Raw genomic sequence first — 22374 nt, 5'->3', positions numbered from 1 at the left:
GATGTGCATGTTCCCAGTGGAGGTCAGGCAGCACAACCTTCTTCTGTCAGCTCTCATACTGTAAACAAATGTTGTTGTTTTCAGTCTCTTTATTTAGTGTTGAGGTTGGGGTGTTTTTGTTTAGTTGGTTTGTTTCTGTTTTTGTTTTGCATCTTTGTGCTTGTTGTTGGTGATTTTGCTGTTTGAAATGGCCCTAAAGCATACGGCTGAAGTGCTGTCTAGTGTTCCTAAGGCAAGAAGGCTGGGCTTATAGAGACCATCTGTGCGTTGGGTAAGCTTCATTCAGGACGAGTTATAGTGCTGTTGACTGTGACTCCAATGTTAATGAAGCAGCTATATATATTAAAGTGTCTTTAAGCGGAAACACCCAAAAGACAATATTAAGTATTAATCAATTGATGAAAGCACTGTGGCCATAAGGCTTGTAGGAACCTAACCCTGTATTCCCTCTAAGAGCAATGGTTCATTATTCACTAATTCAGTTGTCACAGAAACTTTACAGAAACATAAGTACTGCGAATAGTGAGAATCGATCGTACAGTGGAAGTACTGTGTGGCATTCATCAACCTCAGAGTGGAGAAGGTAAATGGGCAACTGATTCTGAGTTTTGGGGGCTGTTCCAACTGAGGGAGTGATGGGGGGGGAATCAAAGTGATGACTTGTAGGGCTTGAAAGATAAAGAAGTAAGCCAGAATGGGCTTGATATAGGAAGAAACTTATGTAAGGTCAGTGGTCAGGCTTGGAGGGAATAAGACAACTGTAAGAATAGGAGGTTGTAGTCAAAGTCATATTGGAAAATGGGTGGGGGTAGAAATCACAGCTGTTTTTAAAGAAGGCAGAGAACAGCACATTTGTTGTTGGAGCGACCATTCATGGGAAGGAATGGTGAGTTCCCAAGGGATAATGTAGTGATCAAAGAGCCCAGAAGCTAACAGATAATTTCAGTGCCCAGGAGGTGTAACCGTGTGCATGTTTCCAGAGATCCAAGAGCCCTGAGACATGATCAAGGAATCTTAAAGAGGTCTATGCAGAGTATCAAATGAGTGGCAGGGTTCTTTCCTGTACAGAGTACAATACACTTCTTTGGTTTACAAGCCCCAACCTCTTTGTACCATGGGAAGGACACGAGGAAGAATCAACAAGATTTGTTTGTTGATTAGAGTTAGGTAGAGGAGGAGAAAAATGGGGTGAATGGTCAAGAGTTGCTCCAAAGTGTTGACTAATTGCCATGAGATCCTTTTTCTTCTATAGAGGAGGTAGGTTGATGTTTTCTGTTGGTGCCCCAGATTCTTCAATTTTCATTTCCCTTGTCCTGTGATTTTCATTATTACGGCATTTGAGATTGGTGAATGTGCGTACTTACTGTTTGGTAAATAGAGGTAATGATTCCTCTCAGTTCTGTTTGCGTGGGGGTTGGGAGTGAGCCAGCTTCCCCTTGACTATTTGCAAGGTTTCACTGACAACTGTTAACACTCTGACTCTGACACTTGTTTTCCACACTTTGCCCCTGGCCACCGGCTTAGGTTTGTCTTTTTTGTCTTTTGTCATTTTGATGGGGTTTGGAAATGAAGGAGAGGCAAATCGTATATACATGTACCACCACTTAGTTCTTCTCAAGAGTTTTCTAGCGCTGTGCTGCTCATCTGGGTAGCCACATGTGGCTGATGGAAACTTGAAATGTGGCTAGTCTGAATCGAGATGTTCTCGAAGTATAAAATTCACATTGGCTTTCAAAGACTTAATGTGAAAAAAAGAATGGAAAGTAATTCATTAATTTTTACACTGATTACATGTTGAGATAGGATTGTGTATATGTTGGCCAAATAAAATAAATTGTTAAAACTCACTTCACCTGTTTCTTTTTGCTTTTTAAAAGTGTGGGTACCAGAGGGGTCCCTGGCTGGTTGGTAGAGCATGTGATTCTTGATCTCAGGGTTGTGAGTTTGAGCCTCACGTTGGGTGTAGCGATTACTTAAAAATAAAAATAAAACCTTAAAAAAATGCGGGTACTAGAAAATTTTATATATGGGGCTTGCAATGTATTTCTGATGGACAGTGTTTCATTGTGCCCTTTAAATTTCCAGGGAATAATTTGAAAATGACTGTTAGGTGGTACTACTTCTAAAGACCAAATTTTGGGGTCCCTTTGTATTTGTAATGACATTGAAGTTGCTGATGTACCTGAATGTAGCTCTTATAAACAAAAGGAGTACTGTCATGAATACTAGAAATTCTCCCTGCTAAGAAAACTTCCCCCTAAGAAGCTTTTTCTTTTTCTTTGGAAACTCTCCTTGTATAAATAAAGTCAGTGTTCACGACAGTTCTACTGGACGGAATATAACTGAATCCCTTTAAGAACTGATAGTAGGATTACCATTAGATTGTGTTTTGGATTAATCAAATACAGTCAGACTTTTAAACATGGAACTATTTTTTCAGAGGAGCATTTGAATCTATGTCACCTTGAGCTGTAGTTTAAGAGTTTTGTTTTCCCGGAGAGTCACTGTTTCCATAATTTAGGTAAACAGCTATTTTGTGAGGCAGACTTAGTAAATATGAAAGAAAAGAGGTTAGTTCTAAGTTAAGCACCATTTACTAGGTGTCTTCTCTCTGCTCAGTGTTAGCTGAGCTACACAAGTGAAACACAAAAGAAAGTAAAGATGTGGTGTGCGTGTCCTCAAGAAGTCCATCATTTGGTTTAGAAGTTCCTAACAGACATTCTAACATTCTGTATGGGATGAGGTACGAGGAGAGATTTATACATTACGAAGCATTGACAAAGCATTACAATCTGGAAATTTTTTATTACGAAAATGCAGATTTGTGGCAACTTTGGATAAACACCACTTCCATATGTGTTCTTTTGTGGGAATTGTGCATGGTCTGCAGCTGTTCTTTTTTACACCGTGACCGTGGCAGCGTGTAAAGGACAGGGACTACCATTCTGAGGTGTAGCCAATGGGAAAAGCTGAACCATGGTTGTTGGGAGATTCTGAACTTTAAGAAACAAATAGAGAATCCTTCAGAAGCATTGTGTATAGAATCCATTTTGTCTTCCCTTTATAGATGTTGAAACGTCTTCAGAAAAGGGTCACTGTGGGGAATTTTTATGGGATAGATAGCGCTTGCTTTGGGTCCTGAAAAATTTTTGAGGATTTGACTTGGAGAATTAAAGGAAAGGTATTTTAGGAGGGGAACTGGTATGATTGAAAGTACACAGGAGGTGGAAAAGGAATTTATCAATGGGAGAAAGAATGCCTTATGTTAATTTGAAAGCAAATTATTTTGTAGATATAATTTTCTAGCTGTTGCATTAATTTGTTCTATGAGTTTATTTCTCCCAAGGGACTTTGCAATGAGTCTATTTTAGAGGGTTTAATTGCCTGGAACTTCCAGAGAATTGGCCATGTTTTGGGGTGGGGGGCTGGAGAGGTGACTGACTTTATTGGATAAAATTATTATTTGCCAGATGTCATTGTGGCCAAAGTTATTTATATTGGCTTCATGTTGTATAAATATAATGCAGTCATCTATGAGTGTAGTAACTCAAGTAGGACAAGGAGTACTTTTGGACATGTGCAGAAAAAAAGAAAAACCACATCACATTTGCTTAGAGCTGTACAGTTTTTCAGAGGGACTTTCACATGCTCACATTTAATATCTTTAACATCCTTCTAAGATAGGTAGAATAAGTATCACCATCACCCATTTATTTCCAGCTGGGGAAACTGAAGCTCAGAGAGGTTGAGTATCTTTCCCCGGAGTCCTGTGGCTAGTGAATGACTGTGCCAGAACTAGGTATAGCTCTGTCCGTCTAGTCCAGGGTGCTTGTCCCTAGTATGACACCCTCTCGGCAGAGACACTGCTGACAGCGACTGCTCATCTGGTTGCTGGCATCTCCTGAGTTCCTAGTACTCAGCCTTGTCATGAGGAACTGACTCAGAGAAATGAGAGTCTGCTGATTCAGAGCTGAATATCTTTTCCCAGCCTCTCGTTTCCCAGCTTTCTCTTCTCATAAATTGGTTTCTTTCCGCTCCCAAGCAACTTTTTTTTTTTTAGTATCTGTTGCTACTAGGGTGGTAGCGGTGGAGGTTGTGACGGGGCTGCCGTATCTCTATAGGCAGGGTTCAGCGGGGAGCCAGAAGCACCGTGTGCTCCCCATAAAACTTCTTCCCTTTCTCCAGCTTTCCTGTCACCAGCGGTGAGTGAGGAGAGAGGCCTTAGTGCTCTGGGTACTTCTAATAAGCACCCCCAAGCCCACAACACCATAGGCCTCGATACCATCACCGCATCTGCCTCGAGACTGTTGTCAGCACACCGATACCATTGTTCTCGGTATCATCAGCATGCTGAACAGGGTCTGCCCGGCACATCAAATATTTGAAGGGATAAATAAACGGAGTCCTCTAAGTCTTTATTTTTATTTTTTATTTTTTTAAAGATTTTTTTTATTTATTTATTTTTTAGAGAGCGAGCGAGAGAGAAACAGCATGAGAGGGGAGAGGGTCAGAGGGAGAAGCAGGCTCCCCGCTGAGCCGGGAGCCCGATGCGGGACTCGATCCAGGGACTCCGGGATCATGACCTGAGCCGAAGGCAGTCGCTTAACCATCTGAGCCACCCAGGCTCCCCCTCTAAGTCTTTAAATAGCGTATATTGAAAGCAAGTTAGTGAATTATTCTGCAGAACCAATGAGATAGCTTTATAAATTGTAGAAGAGTGTCATATGCTTTTTATTTTGTTTGATCCCATTTGCTGTTTTATTTAATTACAGCACAGATGAATGCATAACTCCTAGTAATTCCAGAATTATCCCAGTGGCTATAATAGTTACAATAATGATAGTTATTGTTTGTGTAATGCCATTTACAGTAATTTGAGTGAATTATTTATTCCTCTATGAGATAGTTGTATCCTCCTGTTATAAATGTCAAAAAAATTACAAATGGTTGAAAATGGTTTTTTTTTTGTTTTTTGGGTTTTTTTTAAAGATTTTATTTATTTATTTATTAGAGAGCGAGTGAGAGAGAAACAGCATGAGAGAGGAGAGGGTCAGAGGGAGAAGCAGGCTCCCCGCTGAGCTGGGAGCCCGATGTGAGACTCGATCCCAGGACCCCGGGATCATGACCTGAGCCGAAGGCAGTCGCTTAACCAACTGAGCCACCCAGGCGCCCTGAAAATGTTTTTTAAAATGTTATAAATACAAGAGAGGGGGAGAGAAGGGCCTTTTTACAATGAAACTCTTCTGCTGGAAGACTCGGAGACCAGTCTAGTGTGGGACACAGGTTAGTTTACCTGAATGGAACAAGGCATGTAAGAAGGTGCAGGCCTGGGGCGCCTGACTGGCCCAGTCGGTAGAGCATACATCTCTTGATCTCTGGGTCGTGAGTTTGGGCCCCACGTTGGGCATGGAGATTGCTTAAAAATTAAAAGAAAATCTTTAAAAAAAAATTTTAAAAAGAAGGTGCAGAACAATGAGAAAGCTTATTGCAGAGGGTCTTAATGCTCAGCCAGGGTGGCTGAACATTTAGTTGTGGCTTGGGCATGTGAGCTGCTGTGTCTCAATGCTGACAGCATTTTAGGACTTGGACTTGAGTAATCCAAGCTGATTCTGTTCCAAAGCATCAAGAGAAAAGTTTCCTTATGTTATAAATATATATCCAAACGGAAGGGGGATGGAGATAGCTGAGAATTCTCCACTAGGTATTTTTTCCTAGTATGCTTCTCATGAACTATACAATTTGGTAAGAATAGTGACAGTTTTGATGGGGAGAGTGGGAACACTGAACACTGGCAATAACACAAAGCCATTTTTGGTCCAATGGGTAGAGTGAGCCAATGTGTTGAATTGGAATGTCTGCAATAGCTCTTCAAGGTAATTAACATTTAAAAAAAATTGAATTCGTATTTAATGATTACAGGTACCGTGCCCACCCCCCCTTTCCTCTTGCCCAGGCAGCCACAGGGGTGGTGCAGGGGCTGGGGCATATGCCCCCCAGCAGCAAGGACAGCAGTCTCATGTGTGATTTTCCAGAAAATAAGAAAGGACCCCAGGGGCAGGCAGTGGTGCCCCCCCTAGAAGACACACCAGACTTCAAGACTTTTTACATATAATCTCTGTGCCCCAGGGGGTGGAGAGGGATACCTGGCAGCATCCTGGAGGGGGGGCCCAGGGAGCCCCACGCTGTCTTGCCTCTTCAGCCATTTTATTAGCTCAGACACATCGTACTCCAGGCCCCCACTGCTACAGCCTCTGCCACTGCCCCTGCCGTCCGGCCCGTGCCATCGAATGTCCTTGGGACTCCACGTCCCTGGCCCCACCCGCCTTCAGTTGTGGTCAGATTCCTGTTCTTCTTTTCTTTGTAACTGGGTGCCCTGCTCACATGCTTTGCAGAGAATCAGAGACCTGTGAATGATTTCAGAGACGATGGCCCCAGCCCAGTATCTCTGTTTCCAACTTCTGCAGGTCTGGACTGCTGATACTTAGGCTAAGGTCCAAATGCTAGTGACAGCCCAGCTGGACATCAGAGTTAAACTTTAAGAGTTGTGTAATATTTTGTTGCTAATATGTTTCTAACTTTAGGAAATCTTAAAAGAAATTGTGTGGTGGTTATTAATTTCAGTGAAACGTGGGGATGAGTTGTAAAAATCATGCATAAGGAGAAAGGATTGTAGATTGAGGTCTGATATTGATCTTTAAAAAAAAGAAGTGATGAAAGTTTTTAAGTTTTTATCTAAATTGCTGGTTATCTAGCTGATTCCACGAAGAGTGAATCATTTTACTGAGACAAAAAGACAAGCAGTGCCCCTTCTTGTGGGCGGGGAGTTAACACAGCAGAGCTTTACAACCTTGAATTAACAGGCCTGGCCCCCTCTTTTTCCCCTTAAAGTTTAGATATGAAATCGCTACAGCCACAGTTTTATTGTAACTCTCATCCTCAGAGGCACTGTTTCATTTATTAGGTTGAGGATCTCCCGGAGTCTCATCTTTCTTTTCCTTATCTGTGTTGTAAGCATGCTGGTACTTGGTTAGGTAGCCTTTTGAATAGCACTTAAAAAAAAAAAAAAGTGTAATGTGTGTAGATTAAAAATGCTGTCGTTGTTATGTGTATTGTATTGCTGCTAGGTACTAAAACTAAGTCTCCAAATAAAGGGAGATCGGGGAGTTTTGTTTTTAGTTAGATACTGTAAAAGAGCATATAGCTACAGCTATATACTTTTTGCTGGCTTATATAAATCTTAACAATAGCAATTATGTTGAAGGACAATTAGTGTGAGTAGAATTGCACTCTTACAGGGTGAATGCTTTGCTTTTCCTTTCAGCTGTCTGAAATTGTTTTGACTCTGACCATTTCCTTACAATAAAGCCTGCAGAATTGTTATAGAATAAAGAAATCAAGTGATCGTAACTGGTTTGGCAGCAAGGATTTAAAAAATAAAGTAGCTTTACCCATTGTTTGTAAATAATACATATCCAAAAAATGGAAAGTAGAGACAAATAAAAGGAAAAGCATTCTTAGTCCTGCCATTCAAAGACATTCTGATATTTCTTTCTTGTTCTTTTTTCTAGGTTTGGTCTTTTAAAAGCACACTTGTTATCAAAAGTTCATATATGATTTTGTATTTCATTTTTTTTTTAAAGATTTTATTTATTTACTTGACAGAGAGACACAGCGAGAGAGGGAACACAAGCAGGGGGAGTGGGAGAGGGAGAAGCAGGCTCCCCACTGAGCAGGGACCCTGATGAGGGACTCGATCCCAGGACCCCGGGATCATGACCTGAGCCGAAGGCAGACGCTTAACGACTGAGCCACCCAGGCGCCCCTTGTATCTCATTCTTTTTATTTAACTTCGTAACATAAGAATTTTCTGGGGGCGCCTGGGTGGCTCAGTCAGTTAAGCGTCTGCCTTTGGCTCAGGTCATGAACCCAGGGTCCTGGGATCGATGCCCCTCCCTGCTCCGCGGGGAGCCTGCTTCTTCCTCTGCCTGCCCCTCCCCCCTGCTCATGCTCCCTCTCCCTCTCCCTCTCCGTCTTGCTCTCTTCCAAATAAATAAATAAAATCTTAAAAAAAAAAAAAAAAAGAATTTTTCTGTTTCACAGATTTCTTGAAGACATGCCACTCATTCATTCATTCTGTCAGTTGCTTTTCTGTGCTGGGTAATGTGCTTTGTTTTTCAAAGTATGGGTATATAGGAATGGAAAATAATCTGGATTATAATTACGTACTGCAAGATCATCCTGAATTTTCATGTAACTTTTATCTAAGTCTGAAAGCTAAATTGTCTCCCAGGTAGTTCCTCATTTTAAGTCAAAGAAGTAATACTGGTTGATTTTATTGCACATTTGAGCTAACTTTGTATGGATCAAGAAACCACTCTGCTTAGGAGTCTGTCCCTCAGCCGAAGTACTCACCGAACAGGGTCAAGAGAGGAGGGCAGAGCAGGCATCCTGTGGGATGGCTGGTGTGCTTGGCTCCGGGACAGGGATTGTTTACCAGAGAGCAGGGCAAGGTTCATGGCAAGGTGTCTGACAAGAGACTTAGTCACCCACAGTGCACATGACTGGGGCCTTGTCCTCACAGAGAACTGAATTAGTGAGAATCTAAACATCGTAAGTGGCGTGGGGCTCGAGATGTAGGAGAAAGAATTTAATTTGTTAGTCGGTGATATTCAACTGCCTCCTCCCTCACCTCTTCCTACATCAGTCCTCAGATGGTCAGGTGCAGTTGTGACCTCCCTCCCGCCAGAATAGTGGGAGGAGGAGTGGTGGGGCTCACTCCTGAGCAGGGATGCCTGGACTTATATCCTGGCTCTGCCTCTGACAAGCTGCATACGTTGGACCAGTTCCTTAACCTTTCTGTGCTCCATTCTCTTCCTCTGTTAAAAGAAGATATTAGAGCTACCAGCCCATTCCCCGAAAGCATACTGCTTCAAGAAAGCCATCTCATCTCCTTGCCTTGGTTTGTGCTAGCCTAGCACGAGTGCCTTTTATTTTAAAAAAATAAACTTTGGGGCTCCTGGGTGGCTGAGTCGGTTAAGCATCCACCTTCCACTCAGGTCATGATCTCAGGGTCCTGGGATCAAGCCCCACAGCGAGCTCCCTGCTCAGCTGGGAGTCTGCTTCTCTCTCTTCCTCTGCCCACCGCCCCCCAACTTGTGCTCTGTCTCTCTCAAATAAATTTTTAATATCTTAAAAAAAAAAAACTTCAAATTGAACTATAATATACAGACAGAAAAGTATACATATTCTGCTTGCCACATATTCACAACACCCAAATAAGAAACAGTAGTTTGCCAGCATCTCATAACCTTTTTGTGTCTCCTTCTGGGGCTCGTGCTTTGAAAACTACTGGTAAAAGGGCTTGTGATCAGTTGTTTGTGGATGTGGAAAAGGTTTTATGGAAGAGAAGGAATTTTTCCGATAAAAGGAGGGTCGATTGTAATAGCTATGGATCAGGAGTCCCACTACCTCCCCTCCATTTATTGTTCTTTTTTTCTCATTAAGGTAATGTGAATAGGCAGTGAAAAGTTCTTTTTTTTTTTTTTTAAGATTTTATTTATTGGGGCACCTGGGTGGCTCAGTTGGTTAAGCGACTGCCTTCGGCTCAGGTCATGATCCTGGAGTCCCAGGATCGAGTCCCGCATCGGGCTCCCTGCTCGGCGGGGAGCCTGCTTCTCTCTCTGACCCTCCTCCCTCTCATGCTCTTTGTCTCTCATTCTCTCTCAAATAAATAAATAAAATCTTAAAAAAAAAAAAGATTTTATTTATTTATTTTAGAGATAGAGAGTGAGAGAGCACCTGAGTGTGGGGGTGGGGGAGGACAGGAGCAGAGGGAGAAGGACAAGCAGACTCCACACTGAGCCCAGAGCCTGATGCAGGGCTCCATCCCACAACCCTGAGATCATGACCTGAGCCAAAATCAAGAGTTGGATGCTTAACTGACTGAGCCACCCAGGTGCCCCAGAGAAAGATCCTTTATAGAAAGATACATTAGATAAGAATAATTAGACTGGATTTTGGGGGAACTATGTTAGGCCTTCGTTTTTTCTCTCTTTAAACCCATCTCTCAGGTGTGGCTTTCGAGTTAGTTTTTCATTACATATAGTGATCACTGTTTTTATCACCTGAAGAGTGTGAAGTCAAGGGAATGCAGAAGTGTGTGAATACTTACCTGGAAACCTTCCTGACTTTAACTGTCCCAACTCTAAATCAGGCATAGGAATGGATTTTTCCTCAGATACCAAATCTTTTGGGTTGCAGTGGGTCCCTGGAACACTGCATTGAAAGGATTTGCAGAGGAGTCTGGACACAACAGGAAGTAGTGTTCTGGTTGATTAGAGATTTTGGCCAACGGCAAAAAAAAAAAAGGGATTGGACTAGTATCCTCAGTACCAGGTATTGGCCTTGTATGATCCGAATGATACACCATTTCTGATCTCATAAACTTGGCGCTCTTCTCTCGGACTGCTTAGCGCTGGCTATGAGATTGGAAGCAATACACATATAGGTTAAAAAGTTGAACCACGGGCACCCGGCTGGCTCTGTCAGTAGAGCATGTGACTCTTGATCTCTGGGTCGTGAGTCTGAGCCCCACGTTGGGGGGGGGGGTAGAGTTTACTTAAAAAAAAAAAAGTTGAACCAGTAGTCTTCCTTCCTTATGTCTGTCATGTGACCTCCCCATACTTCCACACTTCCCTAATCCTCACCTCTAACATCTGATAAATTTCATGTGTATTGTGAAAGTATCTGTGGTGACAGCCGCAGTTCTAGTCAGTGTATTGAACTGCAGGTGGAGTGTGGGAGTCCAAGCAGAGACTGCAGATACTTTCCTAAATGTGGAGACATGGCCGAGCTGTGTGAAGGAAATAGAGAACTTTACCATGAGTAGCACTGCAAATAGGGATGATGATAAATTCTGTATGTATGTTAGTATTTAAGATCGGGGTGTCCAGTGTGATAATGAGTCACAGTATGGGTACTTCCCAGAGTATGATTCCATTTCAGGAAACAGAAGATTGAGAAGAGGGCGCCTGGGTGGCTCAGTTGGTTAAGCGACTGCCTTCGGCTCAGGTCATGATCCTGGAGTCCCGGGATCGGGTCCCGCATCGGGCTCCCTGCTCGGCAGGGAGTCTGCTTCTCCCTCTGACCCTCCTCCCTCTCATGCTCTCTCTCTCTATCTCATTCTCTCTGTCAAATAAATAAATAAAATTAAAAAAAAAAAAAAAGAAAAAAAAGAAAGAAGATTGAGAAGAAAAGATCAGATTGAGGTACAGAACAGATTTTGGGGCACCGAAGATCTGAAGATACCTTTCTCGTAGCCACTGTATGAGCTGCTCTGATTGTTGAAAACTGACCTCCGTGCTTTGGAGCCAAAATATAGCATGGAGACAGAGTTTGGAATAAAGAGGAACAATAGCTTTATTGCTTTGCCGGGCAAAGGAGGCTGCAGCAGACTGTGGCCTTCAGAAAGTGCGAGCCCACCCTGAGGAAGGGGCTGGGGGGTTTTGTAGGGAAATACAGGCTCTAGTTGATTTTGGCGGGAACTATGCACCTGCAACTAACCCTCTTTGTCTTGTCTTTAGGGTGGGACTGGGTTCCTGAAACAAAAGGCTAGGAAGGGAGGAGGGGAGGTTTGCAGAAGAGAGGGGAAAAGGTTACTTTAAAACCGAGCTTTGCTGAAGCATTAGTTAGCCATTTTGATTTTTGTTCGACTTTATGCTTTTAAACAGTTTCATAATGTCTCAGAAGAATGGTTGTGATGATATAATTATTACTTGTTTTTCCACTTACTGAAGAAGTTTTAAACCATTTAAATATAAGGAAATTTGGAGTCCTATAGAGGCATCTCTTTTTTAAGTACAATGGTTGTGGTTTTGATATACATCTCTATTACGTTTTATCAGATTTTGAGCTGTGGAATTAAGGGTTATTAAGGGGAGGGACGAAGGAAATGGCTTTTTCACTTTTTAAAAGTTTTAAATTTCTTTGTTACCATACTGCATGAGTCACATTGATTGGAGTGAACACAAAATGTTGTTAAAGCTTCTAAAGGAACTTTTGCCGTAATAAATGAAAGAGTACGCGTGTTTAAACACAAGTACCCTCTTGGGCAGAAAATATGCATTAGACTGTTAAAGGAGCACACTGCTTGTTGTAGGTAGATTCATATCATAGGTTTAATACCACTGAATATTTACATTAAAACTCAAAAAGTTATCTGTTGAACATCTATCAAATGTAAGACCTGTATGAGGTACAAAGATGAATGTTAAAACCCAGTTTTTACACTCAGAATTTATGATCTAGTTAGGATCATAAGATATGCACACTACTTTGTTTCAAAGCAGTTATGTGTTAAGTGTTAAAAGTGTGGTTTAAAAAAATTATAGAGGGGGATGCCTGAGTGGCTCGTTGGTTAAGCATGTAACTCTTGATTTCAGCTCAGGTCATGATCTCCGGGTCCTGGGGACTGAGCCTGGCATCGGGCTCCTTGCTAGGCGGGGAGTCCGCTTGAGGGTTCACTCTCTCTCTTCTCCCTCTGCCCACCCCCTCCCCTGCTCACACAGGCTCTGTCTCTTTCTCTAAAACAAATGCATCTTAAAAAAAAAAAAAAAATCGTAGAGGAATTCAAGGGAGAAAAAGATCTTCCAGCCTAGGAAGTCATCATGGGGAAGATGAAATTTTTACCAAGGAAGTGTTTCTCAAATGTGTGGTTCCCAGGCAAGCAGCAATAGCATCCTCAGAATTTGTCAGAAATGTACATTCTCAGACTCCACCTCAGAACTGCTGAATCAGAAACCCTGGGGGTAGATCCAGCAATCTGTGTTTATAAGCATACTGTGTTTGAGCACCACACAACCAAGGAAGTGGTGGATAAAAGGTATGCTGACTGAATTTAGGGAGAAACGGTGACTGGTGTGGAGTGTTCAGTTAAAGACGGCTGGCTGAATGAAAGAAACATACAAAAGGGGTTTAGCTTCTGTTTAACGGAATTCCTTCCCAATGCAGTTTAGTTTGATCCTTATTTCATCCAATTATCCTTTGTAACTATGTTGTCATTTTCTTATCATCTTATTCTGATCATTTAAAATGTTTGCGTCATCTGGATAGGGGATAACATTTGCATCTTGTAACAGTATTTGAAGCCTTTAGAAAATGTAAAATATCAGGATGACTGAACAGCTCTGTGGCTAACTACTAGGTTAAATATTTGTTCAGAATACATATTTAAAAAGAGGGTTTCATGGGGCACCTAGTGGCTCAGTCGGTTAAGTGTCCAACTCTTGATTTAGGCTCAGGTTATGATTTCAGGGTTGTAAGATGAAGCTTTGCATTGGGCTCCACACTGGGCTTCGGGCCTGCTTAAGATTCTCTCTCTCCCTCTCCTTCTGTGCCTCCACCTCCCCTCCCCACCTCAAAGGAAGGAAAAAAAGAGGATTTCATGTCCTTTCATTAGGTCCTAGATAAATATTTTTTAGAGATGGCAGTTTTAAAACTTTATTTTTTATTTATTTTTAATTAATTAATATATTTATTTAAAGTTTTTATTTATTTATGAGAGAGAGAGAGTACAAGCAGGGGGAGCGGCAGGCAGAGGGAGAGGGAGAAGCAGACTCCTTGCTGAGCAGAGAGCCCGATGCGGGGCTCCATCCCAGGACCCCGAGATCATGACCCGAGCCAAAGGCGGTCGCTTAACCGACTGAGCCACCCAGGCACCCTTAATTTATTTTTTACATATAAAAAATGGGATCTATTCCCTAAGCACTTCTACATATTTTATAAAATTCAGTTATTTTGCTATTTTTACAGCCTACCCCATTAACATTGAACATGTTAAAAGATAAAATTCAACCAAGTAAATTTGAAGATCTAAATGACTCATGAATCAAGCAGTATCCCACCTAGCAAATGGAGAGGGGTGTTCCAAGGAGTCATACAAAATGCAAAGTTTTTATAGGAAGGAGGGTGGATCAAGAAAGGTATAAGCAAAAGAAAAGAAAGATAGGGCAGGGGTGTCACTCTGCAGATTACCTCAACTTCCTTTGTGGGGGTTGGTGGAAGGGACCCCTGCAGTAGATTTTCTCATTGGTGCTTGTCTGAAAATTCCTGATTGACGGGCTAAGACAGAATGCTAGGGGAGGTTGAAACTGCAATTCAGTTAGTTGGTGAGCTCTGGCCTGCTGACTTGGTCTGGCCAGAGAAACACGTTTTGGGGCCTGTGGTTTTCTTTTGGACAAACTATACTTTCATTTCTCCTGTGATTTTAAAGGAGGTAAACCCTAGGTGATTTGGAGACACTGATTTGGGGCCTCACATGGGCTGCTTAGGAAGTGGGCATGATAATGGCGAAAGGAGGCTTTCCTTTGAGCCTTTCCTCATCCAGCTGCTCTGTGCCTAAGATGGAAGACTAAAGAGTGCTTACGTAAGTGAGCTTCTGATTCTCTGTTAAGAAGAGAAAGTGATTTTAAAGACAGTTTAGGGGAAAAAGAAGAACCCAGGATCACATGGTGGCCACACAGTTAAGTTTTAAGGTCAAAATGTGTTCCCCTTCCTGGAAAAATGAATTCATTTTCTACTAATCTGGTTTTATCTTGGCACTGTCCGTTCATTACATGCACAGAGAAGTCTAGTCATTGTTGTAGGTGTGTTGCAATCTTTATTTCTCAGGGGAGGGTGTATTTAAGATCTTTTGGGGTTTGTTATAAAGGAACTTTAGTGTCACATAGATATAATGTCTTTAAGGTAATTGAGGCCTCTGCCCCGATAGCATTAGATTTTTCTCACACTTGTGGGGTGAAATATTTGGCTGCCATGTACAAAGACATATTTAAATCCTCCTGACACTAGAGACCCAGCCAACGGTTCATCAGATTTTAGGGATCTATTAATATTTTCTTCAGCCAAATTCAAGAATGAGGAAGAGGAAAATGAGTTGAGACAATCCCTTATAGTTTTCAAGATCTGACCTATATTTTAGGGACCTGTGCTTTTTATTTCTTCTTAAAGAAAAATTATTTTTTCCATGAACTCAGTACTGTGGATAAATCATGTTGATTCTATAACAGTATTTCATTTTACAGATGAAGTACCTTAGTGTCAGAATTCAAATCTGAACTACTTTTGTCCTTGCGTTCTGGTGGTTCAGGGCTTTCATGTTCTGAATATATCCAGGAATCAGGAATTCAGTGCAAGAGTTGAGAGAGAGTTTATGGCTTCTCATTTATTATTAATTTTCTTACATATGTATGTGTGTGTGTATGTATAAAATTTTTCTTACATATCTACATATGTATATTTGGTATTAAAGCAAGGATGTGTCCCTATTCTACCTCCCCCACATCACCTCCTGTACATTAAGACCTACCTTTGTTGTGTGTAACCATCTCCCTCACTTGCTCTGCGTAGAGTTTTGCAAGGTTGCAGAGTAAGACCTGTCAGCTGACACTTGCTCACATGAGAGCCATTAAAGAGGGTGGTGTGGCCAATGTCAGAGCAACCTTGCAGCTGAGGGCAAGTCACTGCATTTGCCTAGAGCCATATGAATAGGTCTTGTGACCAATTAATTGACTACTACATAATCTCCAACAGGGAAGCACAGATGGAATGAGTCAGACCAAGCTGCTCAACCTGTTGGGTGTTATGTCTTTTGCTGACCAGAGTACAAGCTTAGGAACAAAAGTAGGAAGTGGGATTTGGATTTGTCTGTTTATAATGGTCCTGCTGAGAGCGTATTTTATAACATGATGGATACATCTGACTTCCTAATACTTTGGCAGGCTTAATTTATGTAACAAATGAATGTTCCTTTTTTTTTTTCTCTCTCTCTCTCTTTTTTTTTAATTTTGAAAGAGGAAATTAGTAGGCTGCTGCCAAGTAGCTTGCCTCACCTACCGTATAGGGAGTACAGTGATAATTTAGGACAGCTGGTCAGTGTGGAATATCCCTCAAACAACAGAGAATCTTCAACGTTTGTGTCCCAGGTCCATGTTGATAGTCAGGATAAAGCAGAAGAAAGCTCAACCACCCAGGAGATGTGTGGCGGCTCTTCGAAGACTGCAAATCGGCCAGGGGGCTGGCAGGATTCAGCCAGATGTGTGTGTAATGCCAGTTCTGGTGCTGAGAGGACTTACAAGGCACTTTTATGCCCAAAGACTCGAAAACGTGCCAGGGTAGGAAGGGGCACCGATCACACCGAACTCAGCAACAGGTTTGAAACTTCAGTTCTGTTTTAAAATCTCAGAGAAATTTTTATTTAAATCCCTGAGTACCAAACAGATGAAATTATATTGATCTGAAAGTTGTTTTTCAAGAGTACTTTTAGTTGGACATGGGGTGGTTGGTGGGTATGTAGAAATAAGTCCTTTCCTGTATAGAAAAGGTGTAGGCATTTTTTTTTTTTTAAGATTTTATTTGTGTGTGTGTGTGTGTGTGTGTGTGTGAGAGAGAGAGAGAGCGCGCGAGAGGGAGTGAGCAGGAGCATGGGGGAGCTGCAGCCAGAGGGAGAAGCAGGCTCCCCACTGAGCAAGGAGCCAGATGTGGGACTCGATCCCAAGACCCTGGGATCATGACCTGAGCTGAAGGCAGACGCCTAACCAACTGAGCCACCCAGGCGTCCCAGCATGGTTATTTTTTTGACTGTTTGAATTCTGCTACCCATCTGCTTTCTTTTCATTACTTCTGCTGGAGCCAGCTTGCAAGAAATGGTTACATCTTTGTCCTATGTTGAAGTTTGAACAGTACTATTCACAGAGATGATCAAGAACAAGAGTTGCAGTCCTGAAGTAGCACAGCAGTTGGTAGATGGGGCACAGGAATGGAAGTTCTCACTTTGTAGTTTGAATGGTAGATGGAGGTAGGGTGGTGGGAGAGAGAGACCAGTCTTCTGGAAAATTATTTTCATGAGAAGGATGGTATTATGCTGAACTAATTTTAATGATGGAGCTTACATAAAGAGAATAACATTACATTTACTATGTTCTTTAAGGGTGATTATGTCATCCATTTTGGAAGAATTTATTAATTTAATTAGTAATAGCTCTTAATTGAAACATATTTGTAAAGAATTTTATTGCATTATCAAGGAAAAGGAAAAATCCTTTGAGAATTGCATTTCACTCCAAAATCTGATGTAGATAGGTAGAAGGAGAGCCAAAGTTAAAAATCAAGTTAAGCTTGATTCTCATGGTTAGTGTAAAAAGTAAGTTTCTAAATTCACTTAAATGTTACTTTTTTTCTTTATAGAAGTTTTCTTAAAATTAACATGTCATAAACTTTCTCCATCAATACATTTCTTGGTTGATTAAAAATCAGGATATAGTTTCTTTCATATAAAAATCATTGTCTTTCTTTAGTAGAAGCTTAACAAAATGGTAAATAGTCTACTTCGGTATAAGAGCCCAGCCGATTGAAGAGTTAGGGAGAAGTGATGGAAATCATTATATAGGTACTGGGTCACTTGCTGTCCACTCAATTAAAGAGAGAGATTTATAGAGGAAGTGGTAATGAATGATGTACATTAGAAAAATACATTTGAGTGTTCAGACAAGAATTTCACTTTTATACTGTTTTTATCTGTTTCTTATCAAGAAAGGACAGCTGAGTGATAGGAGAGAGTAATGGATTGTCACCCAGTTGATCTGGATCTGAATCCTGACCCTGATCCCCAGCTCTGCTGCCCAAGAGCCTTATAACCACGGGGGAGTCTTCTGGCTTTTCTGGTCTCACTTTTAACTCTAGGCTATGAAGTTGGTTCAGATAATTAAAAAAAAAAAAAAATCCTTTCCTCCTATGAAATTCTAAGAAGTAGCATCAGGACCTTTTGTAGTCCCTATTTTTGTTATTCATACAGTTCTAGAGTCCCCAAATAGGTGTTTGGGGTGATGAGGACAGCATCCACATAAGAAAATAATACTCAGGGCCACACATTTTTTTTTTTTTTAAACTTCAAAACATTTTGGTATGAGCTGCTGCTTATCACTTTCAGTGAACCTAATATTCTTTAGTGAGTTTTAATAATTTTTAATTAAACAACACTTTAACAAAAAATTTTCGTAAGTGTTATTGCCTTTTCTTTTTTTAGAATATGGTGATGACATATACTTAGCAATTAATTGGAATTCATTTCTAGTCAGACCAGTTGTTTCGGTAGATCTTACACACTTTCTCTTCCCCTTCCTACGATCTTGAAAACGTATTCGTTATTTGCAGTGTTGTGTTTGGTTTCCTGAATTTCTTTAGGCCTTGGGCCAGTCTCCAGGGTAGGGTGAATTATTGACAGGAGCTTACACTGTAAGGATCTGGCTCCAAAGTGTTCACGAGTTATCTGTTTGTCCAAGTCAGGTGGCGGTCAGTTAAGTATGACTTCAACTCCCTCTTTGCTCTTAGATATCTTAAATCAATAATTTTAGCTGACCACACTGATAAGTAGGTTTTTTTTTTTTTTTCTTCTATCTATCCTCATGATTTCCCAGTTACTCTAAAGGTGAAGAGAAGGATTCCACAAATACAGAGGAGTCATGATGGATACCTAACAGTGACTGGCCAGGGTGTAAAACTGACACAGTTCAGTGCAGAAAGAAACATTTTAATCTTTCCCATTATGGCTCATGTGGAATGAAACATCAGGATAGAAGTCTGTCCTTCACTTCCTTTCTCCTTAATCTCTAGAATGACAGATATTGGAGTTTTATTTATTTCACAAAATCCAGAATCAACAAAAACCTGCAGAGTTTGATGAAACATTTTAAATGGTTTATCAATAAAAAAAAACTCACCTCAAATCCAGTAACTGATAGGATGCTGGGTATATGGCATAGTCTTCCATAATCTCTTTCTTCTTCCTTAAGATACCAACTGTAGCAAAGCTGTTAATGACTTGATTTTTTCACTTTACCAGCAAATTAGATAACCATAGGGCTGTTGATGTGAGAAATCTAGGATTATTTGCCAAGTTTATTAGCGGATCATTGTTTCTCTGATGGCAAGAAAAAATTTGACATAACCTTGTCTTAAGAAGTATAGCTATCCACACAGAAGAGGAACCGAAACAAAGCACTTCGGAGTCAATGGTGCTTTAAGTTTTATATCTTGGAATTTAGATTCAACAGAGACTCTTTGTACTGCTTTACAATCACTAGGTTAGGAAGGGCTTCAGCCCTTCATTAATGAGTGTATATATCCGACTTGTCTACAATTTGGATGAACCAGTTCTATCAAAAAAGAAAGAGTCTTAGATTGGTTTGTGGTAGTTGCTCAACAAGAAAAGTACAGAAACGAGGGTTTATTTTCTTTCCCCTAGTTAACTGCTTCACAGAGATAAGCTGACTACAATTTTACTACCAGTCTTTATTTATAGCAGTTAGAATGACTGAGTAGGAAATACAAAGATAGTCACAGATTTAGAGACAGATATGCTAAGGCAACGAACCAAAGCATTCTATTCTGAAAAATTTAGTGAAAAAGGGCTGAAGTCTCATGCATGTTGTAGGGAAGGGGAGAGTGTTTTTCATTGTTGTTCTTCATTTAGAAACACTGTAAAAACTATTTCTACTTTGATACTATGTAGAAAATGTAGCTGTTAGGTTGAATCAAGTGGGGAGAGAAAACCACCAAACCCTAGTCTGCTGATGGTCTTGTGCTTTGCGACAAGCTTCACAGAGGTTGAAATTGCTGGGTGTGACTCTTTCAGATGCATCGAGTATTGGCGTCATGAGTTCTTCTGCCCTTTCTGCATTCCTTCCCCTTTCACTGATTTTATGAGCCAGGAGGAATTTTCGTTGACTCCCTAAGAGTTCATTTCCACTGGCTGATGGTTGGGATTCAGAGATGTAATTTGAGAATGAGTGAATGAATGAAGGAATGCAGTGGTAACTTGGTATTGCTACAAAGTTATGTCTGATTTAGGTTTTAAAAAACATTCATCTTTTCCCTCAGGCCACATACCTTCTTGGGAATGAATCAGAGCAGTCTTGGTATACAGGGTGTTTTGTTTTGTTTTGTTTTAGATCTTAGAGAGCACAAGCAGGGAGGAGAGGGAGAAGCGGCTCCCTGCTGAGCAGGGAGCCCCATGCAGGACTCCATCCCAGGACCCTGGGATCATGACCCAAGCCAAAGGCAGACGCTTAACTGACTGAGCCACCCAGGTGCCCCTTGCTAAAGCCCCTGTGTAGAGGGGTTTTGAAGAAAGTGTGAACTTGCTTCATGTAGACCGACAATTCACGTAAACTTTTGTCTGGGTCTTATTTTGCTGAGTGTTGATGACCTAACAGGGTAAAGTCCTTATTATTAGTTACTATAACTCATTATGTCCAGAATGACTGTATTTCAGACAGAAGACAAGAATACTCCAGCTCTGGGGTCTGCAGGCCAAGTCATTGGGTAGCTTCCGAAGCCTTTTTCCCTCAAATCCCACTCAGCTGTATGCTGAGCTGGAATACTCGGCTGCACAGGTCTGTGATTCCTGGTTCTTATGTTATGACTCCTGTTGTGAGTCAGGCTGTGGCTTAGCCTTATCCTTTTATTGTTATAGTAACAAAAGCTGAATAACTGCTGAATAATGATGTAGCAAGCCCTGGTGGGAATTGGTGAGAGCAATAACCTGTGACCCTTCTAAGATTATAATTAAACTCCCCATCAAAATTCACCATAGGGGGGGCACCTGGGTGGCTCAGTTGGTTAAACGTCTGCCTTCGGCTCAGCTCATGATCCCAGGAGTGGGATCAAGTCCTGCATTGGGCTCTTTGCTCATCGGGGAGCCTGCTTTCCCTCTGTCTACCGCTTCCTCTGCTTGTGCTTGCTCTCTCTCGCTCTCTCTCTGACAAATAAATAAAATCTTAAAAAATTCACCAAAGGGAATCCAGTCTGTGGGCTCTAGAAACACCAAGGTTCCCTGCAATTCTCTTCTCCTTTTATGGGATCTCACGTTTATGTAGGTTATTGAGTATCAGACATATGTCCATCCATCAGTGTTTGTATGTTGAAGAGTTTAATCCTTCTCTTACTAGTTTAGAAAGGTTAAAAAAAAAAAACAAAAAACCCACAAGCTACTCCCAGGTCTTTATAGAACAGATGTGAATTAAAATGCTGTCTTTTTTTCTTGATGTGCCCTTTCCTTTCGCTTGCATGCCTCACCCTGCCCAAAGGCAAAAAACAAAAAATGTAGTAATGCTAAGCTTAGTTTTTTCACTTACTAATTTAAAAAAAAATCTAATTCTATTCTAATATGTGAAAATCTAGACTGTAGTACCAGATACAGTGGAAACATCTTTGATCTGGGGATCTTCTCTACCCTGATCTTACGATCAGAGGGTTCATCTCTGCCTTGAACTCACTGTGTCTTTGGGAACATCACCTCATCCCTTTGTGCTTCTATTTTCTCTTCTACAAAAAAATAATAGAAGTGGGGACACCTGGGTGGCTCAGTCGGTTAAGCGTCTGCCCTGGGCTCTGGTCATGATCTCAGGGTCCTGGGATCCAGCCCCGCATCAGGCTCCCTGCTCAGCGGGGAGTCTGCTTCTCCCTCTCCCACTGATCCTCCTCCCCACTTGTGCTCTCTTTTTCTCTGTCTCAAATAAATAAATAAAATCTTAAAAAAAAAATAATAGAAGTGGTAGATTAGGTCAGTGATCATCAAATATTTTTAAAATGTAGCTTCCTGAGCTCCGTTTCAGATCCACTTGACCGAATTTGTGGAAGTGGAGCCTGTGAAGTTTCGATGATTAAAAAACCAACCAATACACAGAACTGAGGTAATTCTAATGATGAGTCAAGTCTGGAAACCATCAGATAGGTGGTGTCTGAGGTCCCTTCCAGCTCTAACATTCTGATTATCTGTCAGTGACCCATGAGTAACAAGGCTGTTAGAGAAATGTGAAGACCCTGGGTAATCAAGGGAGCCAAAACTATCTCAGTGGTAATCTTTTCCATGTGGGGGAGCAAGCCGTATGGATATTCAAGAAAGTATATTCTCAACAGAGGAACTAGTAAGGACAGAGATCCTAAGACAGAGTCATGCTTGCCGTGCACCCTAAAAAGAAAAATATTGCCTAGGGGCAAAAATGGTTTGGATTCAGAGAGTCAATGGTCCTTCCTGGGAATGTGAATGGGCCCAGGGTGGGCTGCTAGGTAGGGCTAGCAGCTGCACGGTATGATATGAGAGGCAGGTCGGAGGTTGTCTGCTCCCTGTTCTCTCTCCCATTGGCCCTTGCTTGATAACAATAATTCCTATTATTAGAACCTCATTTTTTTTTTTTTTTTTTTTTTTTGTATTTAAGCATGTTCTCTCAAGGCAGTGATACCTTAGTGTGAACTATTATGAGAACTTGTTCCTCAGTAGCGAAGAACAAGACGGTATGAAAGGACTGGGCTCGTTCTGTA

The 22374-nt window shown here is 41.3% G+C and overlaps 1 protein-coding gene across 4 annotated transcripts in view; it reads left to right on the top strand.

The window, feature by feature from the left end:
- The window catches only part of FNIP2 (folliculin interacting protein 2), a 138328-nt gene that overhangs the window by 24787 nt on the left and 91167 nt on the right, over positions 1 to 22374 (top strand). For 2 of the 4 annotated variants that reach the window (XM_035022815.1, XM_035022814.1), the window contains exon 1: positions 15638 to 16207. The exons of the other annotated variants lie outside the window; for them this stretch is intronic. In XM_035022815.1, the coding sequence (XP_034878706.1) occupies positions 15795 to 16207 (413 nt within the window). In that variant the 5' untranslated portion in view covers positions 15638 to 15794. Of the gene's footprint in view, positions 1 to 15637; positions 16208 to 22374 lie in introns of those variants that run through there. 4 annotated transcript variants of the gene reach the window in all.

This window comes from Mirounga leonina, unplaced genomic scaffold, assembly GCF_011800145.1.
Source record: "Mirounga leonina isolate KUSES-001 unplaced genomic scaffold, KU_Mleo_1.0 Mir_176, whole genome shotgun sequence".
Classification (NCBI taxonomy): domain Eukaryota; kingdom Metazoa; phylum Chordata; class Mammalia; order Carnivora; family Phocidae; genus Mirounga; species Mirounga leonina.
The sequence above is the reverse complement of the archived record's forward strand: the minus strand, read 5'-3'. Positions and strand labels throughout refer to the sequence as shown.